The 15827-nt window shown below is 39.6% G+C and overlaps 1 protein-coding gene across 1 annotated transcript in view; it reads left to right on the forward strand.

Moving 5' to 3' along the window:
* COL24A1 (collagen type XXIV alpha 1 chain) overlaps nucleotides 1-15827 on the forward strand; it is a 359199-nt gene that overhangs the window by 244856 nt on the left and 98516 nt on the right. The window contains exon 25 of the mRNA XM_040360554.1: nucleotides 15619-15672. Coding sequence (XP_040216488.1) covers nucleotides 15619-15672 — 54 coding nt within the window. The remainder of the gene's footprint in view (nucleotides 1-15618; nucleotides 15673-15827) is intronic.

Here is a 15827-nt window from a genome sequence, read left to right on the forward strand (position 1 = left end):
AAAACCTCAATCAGGACATGATTATTGAAAATATTTTCTTTTTTTGCAGTTTTGACAGTTTACTGTTTTGCCATCACTGGCTATGACATTTTTGGAAGATCAGAGGAATGTAATGTCATATTCGATAAAATGATAGGGGTTGATTTATCTTTAGAAATATGTGTTGTTTACATAGTTAAATAGGTCCACCTGTGTGCGGGTAGATGTTGAAATAATTCCGTTATGTTCTCTCTACAAAGTTGACTTTTATCGTACCAGCAGGTCTGATGTTAACTGGCTTAGTTTCTGTAAAGGCAAATCATACTGTATTTGTCCTCTATAAATAATGATTACCCGGCTGTTAATATAGGGCCATGTAGGTCCTTGCCCAGGGCAGCAGTGTGATTAGAACTAACCCTGCCACTTGGATGGACTACACCACATTAAAAAATTATACCAGCACTTACCTCTTAACCCCCTCAGCGGTATTCCCGAGTCAGGCTCGGGGTGGAATTTCAGAACCAAAAGCGGTAACCCCGAGCCAGACTCGGGATCGCCTCGCAGTGTCCACAGGCAGGAAATTGCTTACCTTGTCCCTGGATCCTGCGATGCCTGCCCGCTGTGCTGCCGAGCTCCATTCCCTGTGACGTTACGATGCGCAGGGTGGAGATCGGCACCAAATTCAAAAAAGTAAATACACACAATACATACAGTATACTGTTATCCTATAGATTACAGTACTGTATGAAATAAATACACACCCCCTTTGTCCCTAGTGGTCTGCCCAGTTCCCTAAATGCACTTTTATATAATAAAAACTGTTCTTTCTGCCTGGAAACTGGAGATTGTTTTTCAAACCTTATCATACCCGAGATGTCTACTAGACTCTTGTTTGGACAGATTTAAGTGAGTTATTCCTAAGAAATACAGACCTACAATATAAAATGCCAAATTTTCATGCAAAATAATGGTACCGCTTTCAGCACCTAAAATCTGAAATAATCATACCGCCAGGGAGGTTAACAGTGGAAAAAAAGTAAGCACTAAAAGAGTGAATCTAGGATTGAAAGCACGGGTCTCTAAACTATGGCTCTCCAGTTGTTCAGGAACTACAATTCCCATCATTCCTAGTCATATCTGTGAATGTCAGAGTTTTAAAATGCCTCATGGGACGTGTAGTTCCGCCACAGCTGGAGGGCCGTAGTTTGGAGATCCCTGGTTTAAAGCATGCCCCTGGCATAGGCAGTATACCAGCCCCTAACCATGGCAAACTTTTCATAGACAAGAATAGCAAAATGTTTGTATACAGGGTTGCTACTGCCTCTGTGCAGTGTGGGGGTGATGTCCTTACTGTGTACAGGACTCCTGTTGTTTCTCTTTGGTTGAAACTAAAGAGCTCGTCCCTGATCCAACCACGGCCTTACTCAACAAACAACATTAGCCATGACTCTGCAACAATTCAAAACTTCTCCTGCGGGTCACTACTGCTTCAAAGCAAACTATAGCCAAGGCATAGAAAACTCCTCACCTTAACTTTGCGCAAACTAAGAATAGAATTACCAGAGCCATGATATATGCCAAGGTTGAAGTAATCCTGATAGAAAGGGTTAAGAAATATGAGTACCTGTGGAAACCCTGGGTGGATCATTACCTCCCAGTTGATTTTGATAATACAGTACTATCCTATATTCTATCATTTTTCTTAACGACACGGCAGCTCTGTCACAGGTAGTAGTGTATCTTGTTGGCAGCAGTAGTGCAAAGTTTTGCATTCTGCTCTTGCTTGTAAATTGGATGCAGATTTAGGTGGCTTGCTTCACCATCTCTCATACATTCGCCCTTGTAGGCTTGCCCCTGCCATCTGCTGGACAATACTGTGTACTGCAGTGGGGTCACATGGCTGTCGCACACTTGGCTTCAATCAGTAGCACTTAAATCAGCACTATAACACCCAGAAAGAATGTAATCAAATGTTCTGCATCTTGATCGCCAAACTACTTTTTGTGCACTTGGCTTGTTTTTGTCATGTCAATCTACTTATCTGGTATTTTCTACTCCTAGTTGCCTCTGGTTATGACTATGGCCTGTTGTCTATTTCTGTCTGCCACCTGCACAAACCTTCTGCCTCTTAATTGACTATGCTTGTTTGCTGTCAGATGTAACCTCCAGCTTGTTCCCCACGTCTTATTAAATTTAGTCCACTGGATAGTCTGGATACTTAGTTCAGTACTAAGGTTTACCTAGCATAAAAAGCATTAGACACAAAACGTTTTTTTTGCGTTACATGCACATCAATGTCACCAAAGATATCAAGCAGACAACATTCTGGGTTGCGTATATTGGGGATATTAAAATTCTGAGAGATGAATTCAGTAACATGCGACCAAAAGGGTCAAATTTTAAAACAATTCCATAACATATGAAGAATATCTCTGTCCAAAAGGTACATTCATGACAGGTAGGTGTGTCCCATTTTCCAATTATATCCAATCTAACAGGCGTAAAATATGCCATATGAATTGTCTCTCAGAAAATAGGAATTGGGGAATTCTACCCAACCTTGTTCTGTTACTGTACATCAGGGAAATCTTTACATTGTTCCTGAATATGGGATAATTTGGAAGGTTGGAATGGTTCTTGCTTCAGGAAGGAGAACTGAAGCACAACATTTCCCCTGTATGTCTATATTGTAAATATCTAAAATACCAGATGTCAGATATCTTAAGATCCTGTTTTATTGGGGATTTAAATGAACCCTGAGAGTACAATTGATGTGGATATTTCATTTTTACTTGAGCCCACTAAGAGCCATCAGGAACAGTTAGGAAGTGTTTTAGTTCTGGGTTAAACCAAATAAATAGTTTGCAAAATACGTGGGAGCATATGAACTTACTGGAAATTTTTAGAGACATTGATATAATCAAAGTGCATTAGTATGCAGAGTCTGCCTGTGTGTATAGTTGAAAGGTGTTTCATAGAAGGAGACATTGCTGCCTTCTTGGCTGTGGCCACATTAATTAGTTGTGGAAATACCGCCAATGTATGTATAACAGCTGGGTGCATAGTGGCATCTTGAAGGTCTGAAAGTACCAGGTCCCCTTGGCTGGAGGGGAGCTGTAATGTGGATAGGAAAAATCTGGGAGGCTTAGGATGCCCAAATTTTTTATAAAAAGATATTAAGGAGTTTAGTTATTAGAAAATGAGCTTAGGAATATAAATAGGGGAGTTTAAATAAATTGATTCTTCCAAGGAGAATATTAGAGAGTCCTACCCAGACAGCTGTCTTGCATTTGAAGGCTGTAATAATAGGAAGTAGGTTGGTTTCTTCTATATACAATGATTTGTAGCTCTTCAGTGCCGGCAGCACTCATGCAGCCCCAGACCATGACACTCCCACCACCATGCTTGACTGTAGGCAAGACACACTTGTCTTTGTACTCCTCACCTGGTTGCCACCACACACGCTTGACAACATCTGAACCAAAAAAGTTTGGTCTCATCAGACCACAGGACATGGATACAGTAGTCTGCATGTCTTTAGCAAAAAGTTTGCAGGCTTTTTTGTGCATCATCTTTAGAAGAGACTTCCTTCTGGGATGACAGCCATGCAGATCAAATTTATGCAGTGTGTGACATATGGTCTGAGCACTGACAGACTGACCCCCCCCCCCCTTCAACCTCTGCAGCAATGTTGGCAGCACTCATACTATTTCTTCTCAAAGACAACCTCTGGATATGACGCTGAACACCTGCTCTCAACTTCTTTGGTCGACCATGGCAAGGCCTGTTCTTTGTGGAACCTGTCCTATTAAACCACTATATGGTCTTGGCTACCGTGCTGCAGCTCAATTTCAGGGTCTTGGCAATCTTCTTATAGCCAGGCATATCCAAAGTTCCCGGTTTAATGCGTCCCCACTGGTAATTTGGATATATATCTCTTTTGTAGCCCCCAACAAATCCCAGAGCGCCACGTTGGAGGATTCGTTGGGGGGGCCACAAAAGATATATACCATATTTATCGCTCTGGCAGCCTCGGAGGGGTCGGGACGAGTGCCTTCAGAATACATACAGGAGAATCTCCTATTTACTCAGCGGCTTCTGTAATAGGAAGTCCCATCTTCTGGGATGGCTTCGGACCACTTTTCTGTCTATCATAAGAGGTGGGAGTATTAAAGAGGCCGTTGAGTAAACAGGAGATTCTCCTGTATGTAATGGCGCTCTACCTGCCCCACTCCCTGTCCCCTCTGAGGCTGCAGATGAGGCTGCGATCAGGATTCACTGATCGCAATGGTGAGGCTGCATTCAGAGGTTGCATATATGGCAATGGTGAGGCTGCATTCATGGCAATGGTAAAGCTGCATTCATGGCAATGTTGAGGCTACATTAAAAAAAATCCTGAATCTTCCCTCTTAAAGATACGTGTTATACGCCTGTGCGTGTTATACGCCGATAAATATAGTATATCCAAATAACAAACCTGAGCTCATCCTTATACTCTACACCACACACCGCCACAAAGGCAAGCAAATTATTGTTGGGTAGTGTAATAGGTAATTTGCATTTAATTTTAATGGTTCAAAGAATGTAAGGCAAAATAGTCGGCCCTCACACATGTTCACTTCATCAAATCTTTGAAAAAAGTTTGGACACCCCTGGCCTAGATCCTCAGAGTTATTTTCCATGAGGTGCCATTTTGAACACCCAGTGACCAGTATGAAGAGAGTGAGAGCGATAACACCAAATTTAATACACCTGCTCCCCATTCACACCTGAAACATTGTAACACTATTGAGTCACATGACACCGTGAAGGAAAATGGCTAATTGGGTCCCAATTTGGACATTTTCATTTAAGGGTGTACTCACTTTTGTTTCCAGCAGTTTAGACTTTAATGGCTGTGTGTTGAGTTATTTTGAGGGGACAGCAAATGTACACTGTTATACAAGCCGTATGCTCACTACTTTACATTGTAGCAAAGTGCCATTTCTTCATTGTTGTCACATGAAAAGATATAATAAAATATTTAGAAAAAGGGGTGGAGATAAGGGCCGTCTAATGTGAGCCACCCTCACTGCGCGTAGCTGGAGAATAAATGTGAACACTAGTGATATTTATAAAATAAATGAATAAATTAATAAATATGCAAGAGCTGCTGCTTTAAAAATTATAGAATCCAAAATAGTTAATATGCAAATACAGTGATACCTATTATAAATAAGGTGCCAAATGTGATATTAAACAGCGCTCAAAAAAATAAGTGAAAATGTAAATCAACAAATATAATATTGGTACAGTGACATAGTGAAAAATAAATAAATAATCCACCCTCTAAGTGAGTCAATATATAAGTGTCCAAAAATCCGTGCAAAAATCGCATCAAAAAATACCAGGTTGGCAAATAAAGTCCATGAACTGTCTAAGTGAACAAAAAAATATATATAAATAGTTCATAAATGGAGAGCAAAGGAAAAGAAAAAATCCTTCCCGATCTTCAATAAGTGCTTTCACCACACCACAGTGACTGCGTGCTTCCACCACCCATCAGAAATGCAAACTCACCGCAACAAATGGCCTGACACTTTCGTGTTTAGGCACACAGGCTTGTTAACTGACCCCCTCAGTTTAGTTGATAGAACTCATTCTTTTCATATAGAGTGGAGCATTCAGTTAAACAGATGGAGATCCGAAGCAAAAAGAAAACTCCAAGATAACAGCCATATGCAAATAAGAAAAAGAGAGCACAATAGTGTGATACTGTAACACAACTTTTAATAACACACTACAAATCTCCCAAAGAATGCACTCACAAAGGTAACTCTTGTTACAAGCAGTGTATAAATCCAAAAACTGACACGGTGTAAAACAAAAAATAAAGATATCCTCCAGGTGAACTAGTGGTCACAGCGGACCAACGAATAGCCCAAGTGTTACTCACAGCCCTTGTGCAGGTGTACTGGAGCCGCTGCTTAGGTAATTGAGCTGGTGGCAGATTAGACCATTCCACGTTCAAGCTTAGAAAGTTAAGGTGTGCGGTTGTGACTTCAGTAATCACTCCCCGACATGTTTCATCGAAATGATTTCTTCATGGGGTTACTTACCAGCTGTCTAGTGCCGCTTTATATAGTTGCCAGGGTCCTCCCTCCCCCCTTGTGTTGATGCGTGCCTACTGATGATAACAAGCTGCAGCTGAGTGGACTTACGTTCCTCCCAGCCATGCTAACATGCAGCTGATCCGCTCATCCAATCAGAGCAGCATCATCGTCATGACGCTGTACCTGGCATTCTTCCAACATGGTGGAGGCCCTCAGTGGCGACGTCGGTGTATTACACCACATCCCACTGCCTAGTATCGAATGTAATGTCTAACCCCGATGGTTAAACTGGGGTATGACACTCAACCTGCCTGCAGTGTATTCCATAATGGAGGGATGAAAACCAAATATTGCTGACTGTCAGCTTTTCGGATGTCCCTATGACCACAAGTTACCTCTAGGTCTATGCATACAGAGTATAGCAGTATAAATTCAGAAACACAGAGTACATTGGCTCTCATTATTTAAGCACAAGAGCCAGCCAATTAATGGTGTGTATAGTTATGAATGACATGTATACATATATAAAATATATATTATATAGCACTCTAAAATCTACAAACACATCTCTAGACAATAAGTGTATATACAAAATATAAATGATATTTTAAAAATTGTATATAAAAGAGTTGCAGATATTGTTATCCATATTAAAAATGCATAAAAATATTAGTTAAAAGATATTAATAGGAATAAACAATATATATAAAATAATACATATATTTTTAAAAATGTTAAAATTATTTAAAAACATTATATTAAAATGAATACTGGAAAAAGATAATAAACTGGGCCATGAGCTGTAAATGACATGTGTATAAATATACGTTAGTAAAACAAATAAATGCTCTGGTTTAGACGTAAGTGGGTGTACTACATCATCCCCATATGCATGCACTCATCAAAACTCTGATCATGACGGGTAGCCCAGTTGTTTGGCCCCCTTATATAAACATAGCTCATGATCATCCTATATATGTAAAAACGCATGTCTCAAATCTATTGCTCATAATTTAGGCATTGCTAATGAAGCAATTCACATCCAGTTCTATGTTTAGTCCCCTCGGAAAATGACTTTTTAACAGGAAGATCCATTGAGTTTCGCGCTGCGACAGGTCTCTCACCCTATTTGAGCCTCTCCACGAAGGGTACACACAGTCAATACCGCAGAACTGAGCTAACGAGGGGTCTTGGTTATGTTTTTCTTTAAAGTGGACTGACACACTATGATACTCGAAGCCTTTCTTAATATTCGCAAGGTGTTCAGCCACTCGAATCCGCAATAACCGCTTGGTTCTCCCTACATAAAGTAGCCCACAGGGGCACCAGATCAGGTATACTACGTAAGAAGAGTTACAAGTAATAAATTCTTTAATAGAAAAACTCTTCCCATCACTACTCATGACCTGTTGTTTACCCCTGTTACTTGTTCGTACAGTTCTACAGCAGATGCATTTCCTACAGGAGAAAAATCCTTTAAGATCTATTCTAAGGGCCTGTTGGTCTGGGGGATCTAAAATCTTACGAACCACCTTATCACCGAAATTAGGAGCCCTCCTGTAGATGAATCGTGGTTGACTCGGAAGAATTTCGGCAAGGTGTCTGTCCTTGCCCAAGATGTGCCAGTGATTTTTAAAAATGGCCTCTACCTCCCTATATTGGGCATGAAACCCAGACAGGAATCCGCATTGGTGTTGATTATTGTTTGGCTCTTCTGCCTTCTTCTCCAAGCATTTATCTCTAGGGATAACAGCAATGTCTTCAATCATAGTATTCAAAGCTGGCTCATCATATCCCTTTTGAACAAATTTATTCTTGAGTATTTGTGCTTGTGAGAGATAGTCAGTGACATCTGAGCAGTTGCGTCGAACTCTTAAAAATTGCCCCTTAGGGATATTTTTAATCCACGCTGGATGGTGTCCACTATTAATGGACAGGTAACTGTTCCGATCAGTGGTTTTAAAATACACTTTAGTCTTTAATTTATTTCCTTCTCTTTGAATAGTCACATCCAAGAAATTGACAGTATTTCCACTGATCGTGTATTCCAGTTTAATATTATTGGAATTATTATTGAGTTCTCCCAGGAACTGGAGTGCTTCTTGTTGTGATCCTTCCCATATAAATAAAATATCGTCTATAAACCTCCGATAAAATAATAATTGGGGTCTCCGGTTATGAAAAACATGCCTGTCCTCCCACTCAGCCATAAACAGGTTGGCGAGGCTGGGGGCAAATATTTACAAAAATGTGAGGGGTGTACTCACTTTTGTGAGATACTGTATTGTCCGTATATAAGGAGGCTCTTTCTTCTAACCTCAATCTGTTGGGTTCTTTTTATAATGTCAGCAAGTGACTCTATGGCTAGGGAAAAATATGCAGGGACATAGGGAAGAGATCTGTAATTATTTAATTTAGACAGGCCAAGTTGTCTATAAATAAATGGTGTCCAGGGAATGACAGGGTGACCAAAGACAACATTTTCAAGCATGCTGGTCAGGAAGGGCCATTTGATTTAGTCAAAGGCCCCGTACACACGACCAGTTTCCTCGGCAGAATTCAGCTTCCGACCGAGTTTCTGGCTGAATTCTGCAGAGGAAACTGGTCGTGTGTACACTTTCAGCCGAGGAAGCCGACGAGGAGCTCGACGAGGAAATAGAGAACATGTTCTCTATTTCCTCGTTGTTCTATGGGAGCTCTCGTCCCGCCGAGCTCCTCGGCGGCTTCAGTGCTGAACTGGCCGAGGAACTCGATGTGTTTGGCACGTCGAGTTCCTCGGCCGTGTGTACGAGGCTAAATATTTTGTGGATGTCCAAAACCAGAATGGTTTTTAGACCAAAATAGGAGGGCTGTATTTGTGGCGTTGGTAAAATACTGTAAACTCAAGGTTGGTTAGTATTATTGAGGGTAGGAATCACAGAGTCTTGCTATTATTTTAGCTAAGATTTTAACATCAGTATTTATTAAGGAAAACAGTGTATAGGAATCACAATATAGATGGTGTTCATTAGGTTTGAGGATTTATACAACTAAAGCTTCCCTAAAGGAGGGCCGTAGGATTACTTGAAATATGTCATTGCTAAGGTTCAGCGTGGTTAAGACCTAGCACATTTCTTCTTTAGTAATTTGGGATTGTAGAAATTCTCTTAGCTTGGAAGTGAGAGATCTAATGCCGCGTACACACGGTCGTTTTTCGTCATGAAAAAAAACGACATTTTTAAAAACGTCATTTAAAATGATCGTTTTCGGCTTCTGAAAAACGACAAAAAAATAAAAATTCGAACATGCTGCATTTTTTAATGTCGTTTTTTTAAATCGTTTTTCGGGTTGTAAAAAATTATCGTGTGTGGGCTAAAACGACGTTTTAAACCCGCGCATGCCCTGAAGCGAGTCATGAGACGGGAGCGCTCGTTCTGGTAAAACTACCATTCATAATGGAGTAAGCACATTCATCATGCTGTAACAGACAAAAAAGCGCAAATCGTCTTTTACTAACACGGAATCAGCTAAAAGCAGCCCAAAGGCGAATAGAACTTCCCCTTCAGAGTGCCGTCGTACATGTTGTACGTCACCGCGCTTTGTTCATCATTTTTCAAAAACGATGGTGTGTGGACAACGTAGTTTTTAATGATGAAGTTGGAAAAACGTTGTTTTTTTGACATGCTGAAAAATTTCATTTATTTTCATGCTGAAAAACGACCGTGTGTACGCGGCATAAGGATAAAAGAGTTGGGATGAGCTTTCAAATTGGTTGGGTCATTGTTCGTTTGTGTTTTATAAATCTAGTATAGAAATGCAAAAAGACCTCCTCAACACTGTAGTTTTTTAGAAGTGTCTTTTTGTCATAGATTCTATGTATAGTAAATTGAACCTGTTCTGGTTTAGCCAGTCAAGTGTGAAGATGTCTGAATTTATCACCAGATTCAAAAATGTGTTTTGCCTGAATTAGGACTCTCTTTTAATTTCCTCTGTTAGGGATGTTTAATAGGATCTTTGGCAAGGATTTTTAGGACCAAAGAAAAAAACTTGTCAAAATAGCGCAAAGTTTCTAATGTGTGCTTGTTTTTCAGTCTTTTTTATTATGGCTTGATATCCCAAAAAACATTTTTACAACTTTAGTTTGTATTGAAAATATGCTAAAAAAAGACTGTTTTTAAGATCGGTTAGTGTTAGTCGCTCCTCCAAAGATAAAGAAAGCAACACATTGTTGAGCAAAATGGGATATATTGGTGAGAACGTCTTGTTTTTTTGGCTCTGAGAATCTGGAAGCCAAGTTAGTCGAAGACAATGTGTAAATGAAAACAGATGACGGAAGCTGGGATGAAGCTGTGACTCATGGGTTATGCTGGATTCTTATATTACACCAGTACAAAAATGCCGAGTAGCATGTTTCTGTGGAATTCTTACTAAATTTTAATGCAGTAGTCACATTTCCTATCTAAAGCGTTTATTGGGTGTTCTTTGTTTGCCCTGTAAATCCAGGCAAAATATTATTGTACATTTGGATTCCTGAATGTAAATCAATCTCCTATACCTTGGAAGTTTTATCCTGTGGCTTCAGTAACCTGATTTCACCCCAAATGTTCTGTTCTGATGGAATGAAATGTTTAAAAAGTGCTAACTCCAAACTGAAGCTAATTCAAAGTAGATGGAGCTAGTCCCTAGCTCCACATAACGGGTGAACCCCAATGGCAAACGGCAGGAAAATTAATCATGATCCCAAATGTTTTATTTATTTGTGGGAATATTAGGCCAACATATTAAGGGACAATTATAGTGTACCCTTCAGGGCTGCAAAGAATTGGTTCTGTACAAACCATGGGCAAATTTGGCTGTCATTGCTGCTGAATTTCCAATGTTAAAATTCAGACTTGGCAATTTAACTATTTAGAATGCTTAAAGTTTTTTTCAGTCCAGATAATTGCACAACTATTTACACATTCTAATCAAGCAGTAATAGCACTTAAAAAAAATATATACTTTGCAGCCAAATTGAGATAACACCTTTATATTTGTTACATGTTTCTTTTTATATAGCATAACTTTATGATTACAGCATACACTTTAACCACTTCAGCCCCGGACCATTTTGCTGGTCAATGACTGGGCCACTTTTTTGCGATTCAGCACTGCGTCGCTTAACTGACATTTGCTCGGTCGTGCGACGTGGCTCCCTAACAAAATTATGGTACACAGACCCCATAGATCTTCTTGGTACAGGTCGGGGATGGAGCAGTTGTAAACATTTGGGTTGTAGTACAGAAGTTGGGTAGCTGGTCAGCGATCCAGTGAAAAATCCAGGAAAAATAAATCATGTTCATTAGTATTCATTTTATACATTTATTCAAATTTTGTTTTTGGTTGGCTTGTATAGAATAGCATTAAAGAACCTTCAGTCCTTGCTTTAATATTTGGGTTAACGCAACTGAAACTGGAGAGTGCAAAATCCGGTGCATCTCAGTATAGAAATCATATAGCTTCCAGGTTTGTTTTTTTTGTTTTTTTGTCAAAGCTTAACCACTTCAGCCCTGGAAGAATTTACCCCCTTCCTGAGCACTTTTTTGCGATTCGGCACTGCGTCACTTTAACTGACAATTGCGCGGTCGTACGACGTGGCTCCCTAACAAAATTGGCGTCCTTTTTTCCCCACAAATAGAGCTTTCTTTTGGTGGTAATTGATAACCTCGGCGGTTTTTATTTTTTGCGCTATAAACAAAAATACAGTAACAATTTTGAAAAAAAATGAATATATTTTACTTTTTGCTATAATAAATACCCCCCAAAAATATATAAAAAAACATTTTTTTTCCTCAGTTTAGGCCGATACGTATTCTTCTACATATTTTTCTGAAAAAAAATTGCAATAAATGTTTATTGATTGGTTTGCGCAAAAGTTATAGCGTCTACAAAGTAGGGGATAGTTTTATGGCACGCGCCCCTAATGGCTGAAATGCGAGATGACGTAATATTAGTTGTTTTGCGCAGCCGAGCCGACCTGTAAAACTGCGGCGGCTGGTCGGCTAGTGGTTAATTTTATAATGGCAGCATTGTAATAGCAATACAAACAATAGTTATTTTTAAAATCCAATATAAACTTGCAAAATATTATTTTATGTTGTGAGTTCAGGCTGTCTGCTGGCCATCTCTTTCCACCTATTCCTGCAATCCCTTCATGCTTTGCAGCTTCTCCTCTGCTGTTTACTATCAAAGACTATTTATCCCATGGTACCTTGTTGCCTGTAATCACTGATTCCTGTACTGCCTCCGCCTCATGAAACTTCTCCTCTCAGCACCTCAGAAGTTCAGGCAGGCACTGTAAAGTGTGTGACACATCAGAGCCTACTTACAGGACATAGTGAATAAGCATCACATAATTCAAGGTAGTAAATGTGTGGGAATATTCACGAGATACGTTTACAAACTACAAGATCATTCAGATTAATAGGAGTAAGCTAGAAATAATTGAAATGCAGTGTGGAAAGGAAAATATGATTTGACATTTTGACCATGGATCAAAGTAGTTGCCCAACAATTGCCTAAAAATACAAATATAATTATAGTTATGCTTTATTTTCAAAGACATCTAATGTAAACTATCAGCAAGCTGTTAACATCCACTGAAACCAGCTTCAGAGTATTTCTTGTGATCTTTGAGGAACTTTGAGAATTAATAATTTCACTTTAAAAGCACCTAGAGAGGTCAGTGAGTGAGTAAGATTCAAAGTTATGTTACTGTTGTTAAGAATTTGTAACTACAGTAGTTTAATGTTCATAGTATGAACAGGCCCTTTCTGTGCATGACAGTATTTCTATACAATAAACCAAAAAAGACAACCAATCAGCTTCATTTATAACTAGAAAATGAAAAGGTGCACACAGAGCTATAGAAAATTGCCCAGCATGTGAAGCCACACTGCAACATAAAGGTATCTTTCCAGAGTGTGGTCCCTAGCTCTAAACTACCTAAACTCCCAACCTGGAACATACAGTATATAGGAATGAATAAATTCAAAATGCCTTGGACGAAGCACCCTCCTGCTTAAAGGTACAGCAACACACCAGAAGCCCCATTTTCAAAATTTCAGGTTAAAAACAGAAGTTTATGTTGCACATTTGCAAATAAACGTGAAGCCACACTGTCACACAAAGGTGTCTTAAAATGGCAGTGCGACTTCAAATATTTTTGCAAATGCAAAAGTGTGCTGGGGAATTTTTGTGTTGTTACCAAGTCTATACAAACATCCTTGATAAAGTAGACACTGTAATTGCCCTGAAACAGTGTGCCTGCATACTTCCACAAATAAAACATATCATCAAGATCTATTTAGATGCCCTTTACATTTGAGTTCACCCCTACAATTGCAATTGAACAAGGACTTTACCTACCGTATTTGCCGGTGTACAAGGCGACCAGGCGTATAAGACGACCCCCTAATTTTTCATTTTTTTACGATTTTTTGCCTGTACTCACTGTATATGACGACCCCCCTTCCGAGGTCTCCGATGCTTTATATTTCTTCCTTCTGGAGCCATATTCTTCTTCCTTCTTGCTGGAGTTGGAGCCAATCACGGCGAGCAATGTATTCTATTAATGAATACAAAGCCTGCTTGGATTGGCAGAGGCTGTAACATCATCAGCCCACGTCTCACTGACTCTCAAAGCCAATCCGAGCAGGCTACTGTATGTAGCCTGCTCGGATTGGCAGAGGTTGTTACTCCAATCCGAGCAGGCTCTGTATTCATTTGAATACATCGCTCACCGGGATTGGCTAAGCGGTATAAACTGTATGTAGCCGAAGCTACATACAGTATTACCGCACATCCAGCAGGCTCCTGAGCAGCTGACCCGGCGTATAAGACGACCCCTGCTTTTTGGCCATTTTTCTTAAGTGTAAAAGGTAGTCTTATATGCCAGCAAATACAGTACTTTGATTTTACCTTTCTAACGTGACTTACAATATTATATTTGTTTTCCATTGTGTAAAGTGGGCCTCCTGGACTTTTTAACAACCTAATGAACTTCTGCTTCACCTATTCTTCCCGCCTTTACCAAATTCTAATCTGTTTCTGAGTTACCGCTTATTGTAGGTCACTTTACTAAAGATTCTGGTACTAGAGTAACTTGCACTAAACTTAAATACCTTCCATGGCATAGGCGCCAATCACTTCAATTTGTTTACTTGAATAAGAACCTTGCCCCTGCTTACCTAGTCCATTGAAAGTAAACAGGAATGAGCTAAAAGATCATTTCAGCTTTTAGTCTATAGCAGCTTTTTCAACCTTTTTACCTCAAAGGAACCTTTGCAATAATTTTTAAGTCTCAGGGAACCCCTTTTAAAAACAGTTATTCAGGGGACAAGTGGAAAGAATGCCTCTTACATCTGTGATCACAAGGCCACCCTTACTAACAGCTAAAAAGATCCTAGATGCCATGCTGCTGGCTCTGGCCAGTGGCATTGATCACAGAATTATCCAGGTACCATCAGATTGGAGGTCAGGCAGTCACAGTTCATGGAACCCTAGCAGATTTTGGAGGAACCCTAGGGTTCTATGGAGCCATGATTGAAAATGATTAGTTCAGAGGAAGTAAAGGAGCATAACTCACTAGCTGATGCTAGTAATGAAGGACACAAGTATGTTTAGCTCCAGCAGAGGACCTTACAAAAGTTTGAAGTTGTAGGCTTGATCTGAGCCATCATGGAAGGCAAATATTATAGAAACATGCATTGTTCTCAGATATGTTTGCGTGTATATCACTTGTACATTAGCGAAAAAACGTTTCAGGAAGTAGTTAGGGACGGAGATAGGGGCTTAGCAGTTGACTTTTGACAAAAAGTCTACATTTGTACAGCGCAGTTTGGTCAGCTTAGGCAGGAGTGAGCAGGCATGTGATTGAAACAGGTAATTAGGTGGATCATGAAGGTTCCACTAAGTTTCCATGCTTGGGTAATGAAAATGTTTACTTTATGTTCTTCCACTTTGCTTTGCTTTTCAAGTGCTTCCTGCTTTCACATTTGGTGATCTGATATTATGATGATTATTGTACACACAGGCGTTCTTGTCTATAGGTAAAAATTGCCATTTGCATCACCATATCTTCATTCTAACTTTTTAAAGAACACAGCTGACAGCATCCTACAATGCATGTTGAGAATTCCTGGCGTCTTTATAGCACATTTGCCCCACCTGAGTTGAATTGCTAAACAAATGTATGAAGACCTGGAAAGAAATGTGTTAAATATATTCTCTGAGGAATAAAGTAGTCTATGAATCATTGTTCTAGTGGTCGTTGGCCACAATACAGACACAGAGCTGAAGGCTTCAGTAAGTTCTGAGTAACAGATTGTACAATTGTAATTACGGATTTGCTGAGAATCTGGGTTTGGACAAGGTTTAGATAAAAGAAATCTGGTTTCTTTCTTTGTCTTAAAACTTGCACATTGTTAAACATCGATCTGGATTGTGACAAAACGTTTATTTTGTCTGCTCTGTTTCCTGTGAAATAAAGCGGCTTCTGTTGGAAAAGTAACTGGAATTTGTTTTTCAGGGTCCGGAAGGTTTGCCGGGAGAAGTCGGGCCATCTGGGGAACCTGGAGAAAAGGTACAGAGAATGCATCAAAAAATGAGATTATACTTATTAAAGTTATTGCCAGTTGTAATAACAGCTATTTTAATTTCTCCTACTGGTGTATTGCCGAATACATGATGTAATGTTGGCTCACCCATTGGTAGGCCATTTGTCATATTCGTTGAAGT

The sequence above is a fragment of the Rana temporaria genome, chromosome 7 (assembly GCF_905171775.1).
Source record: "Rana temporaria chromosome 7, aRanTem1.1, whole genome shotgun sequence".
NCBI lineage: Eukaryota > Metazoa > Chordata > Amphibia > Anura > Ranidae > Rana > Rana temporaria.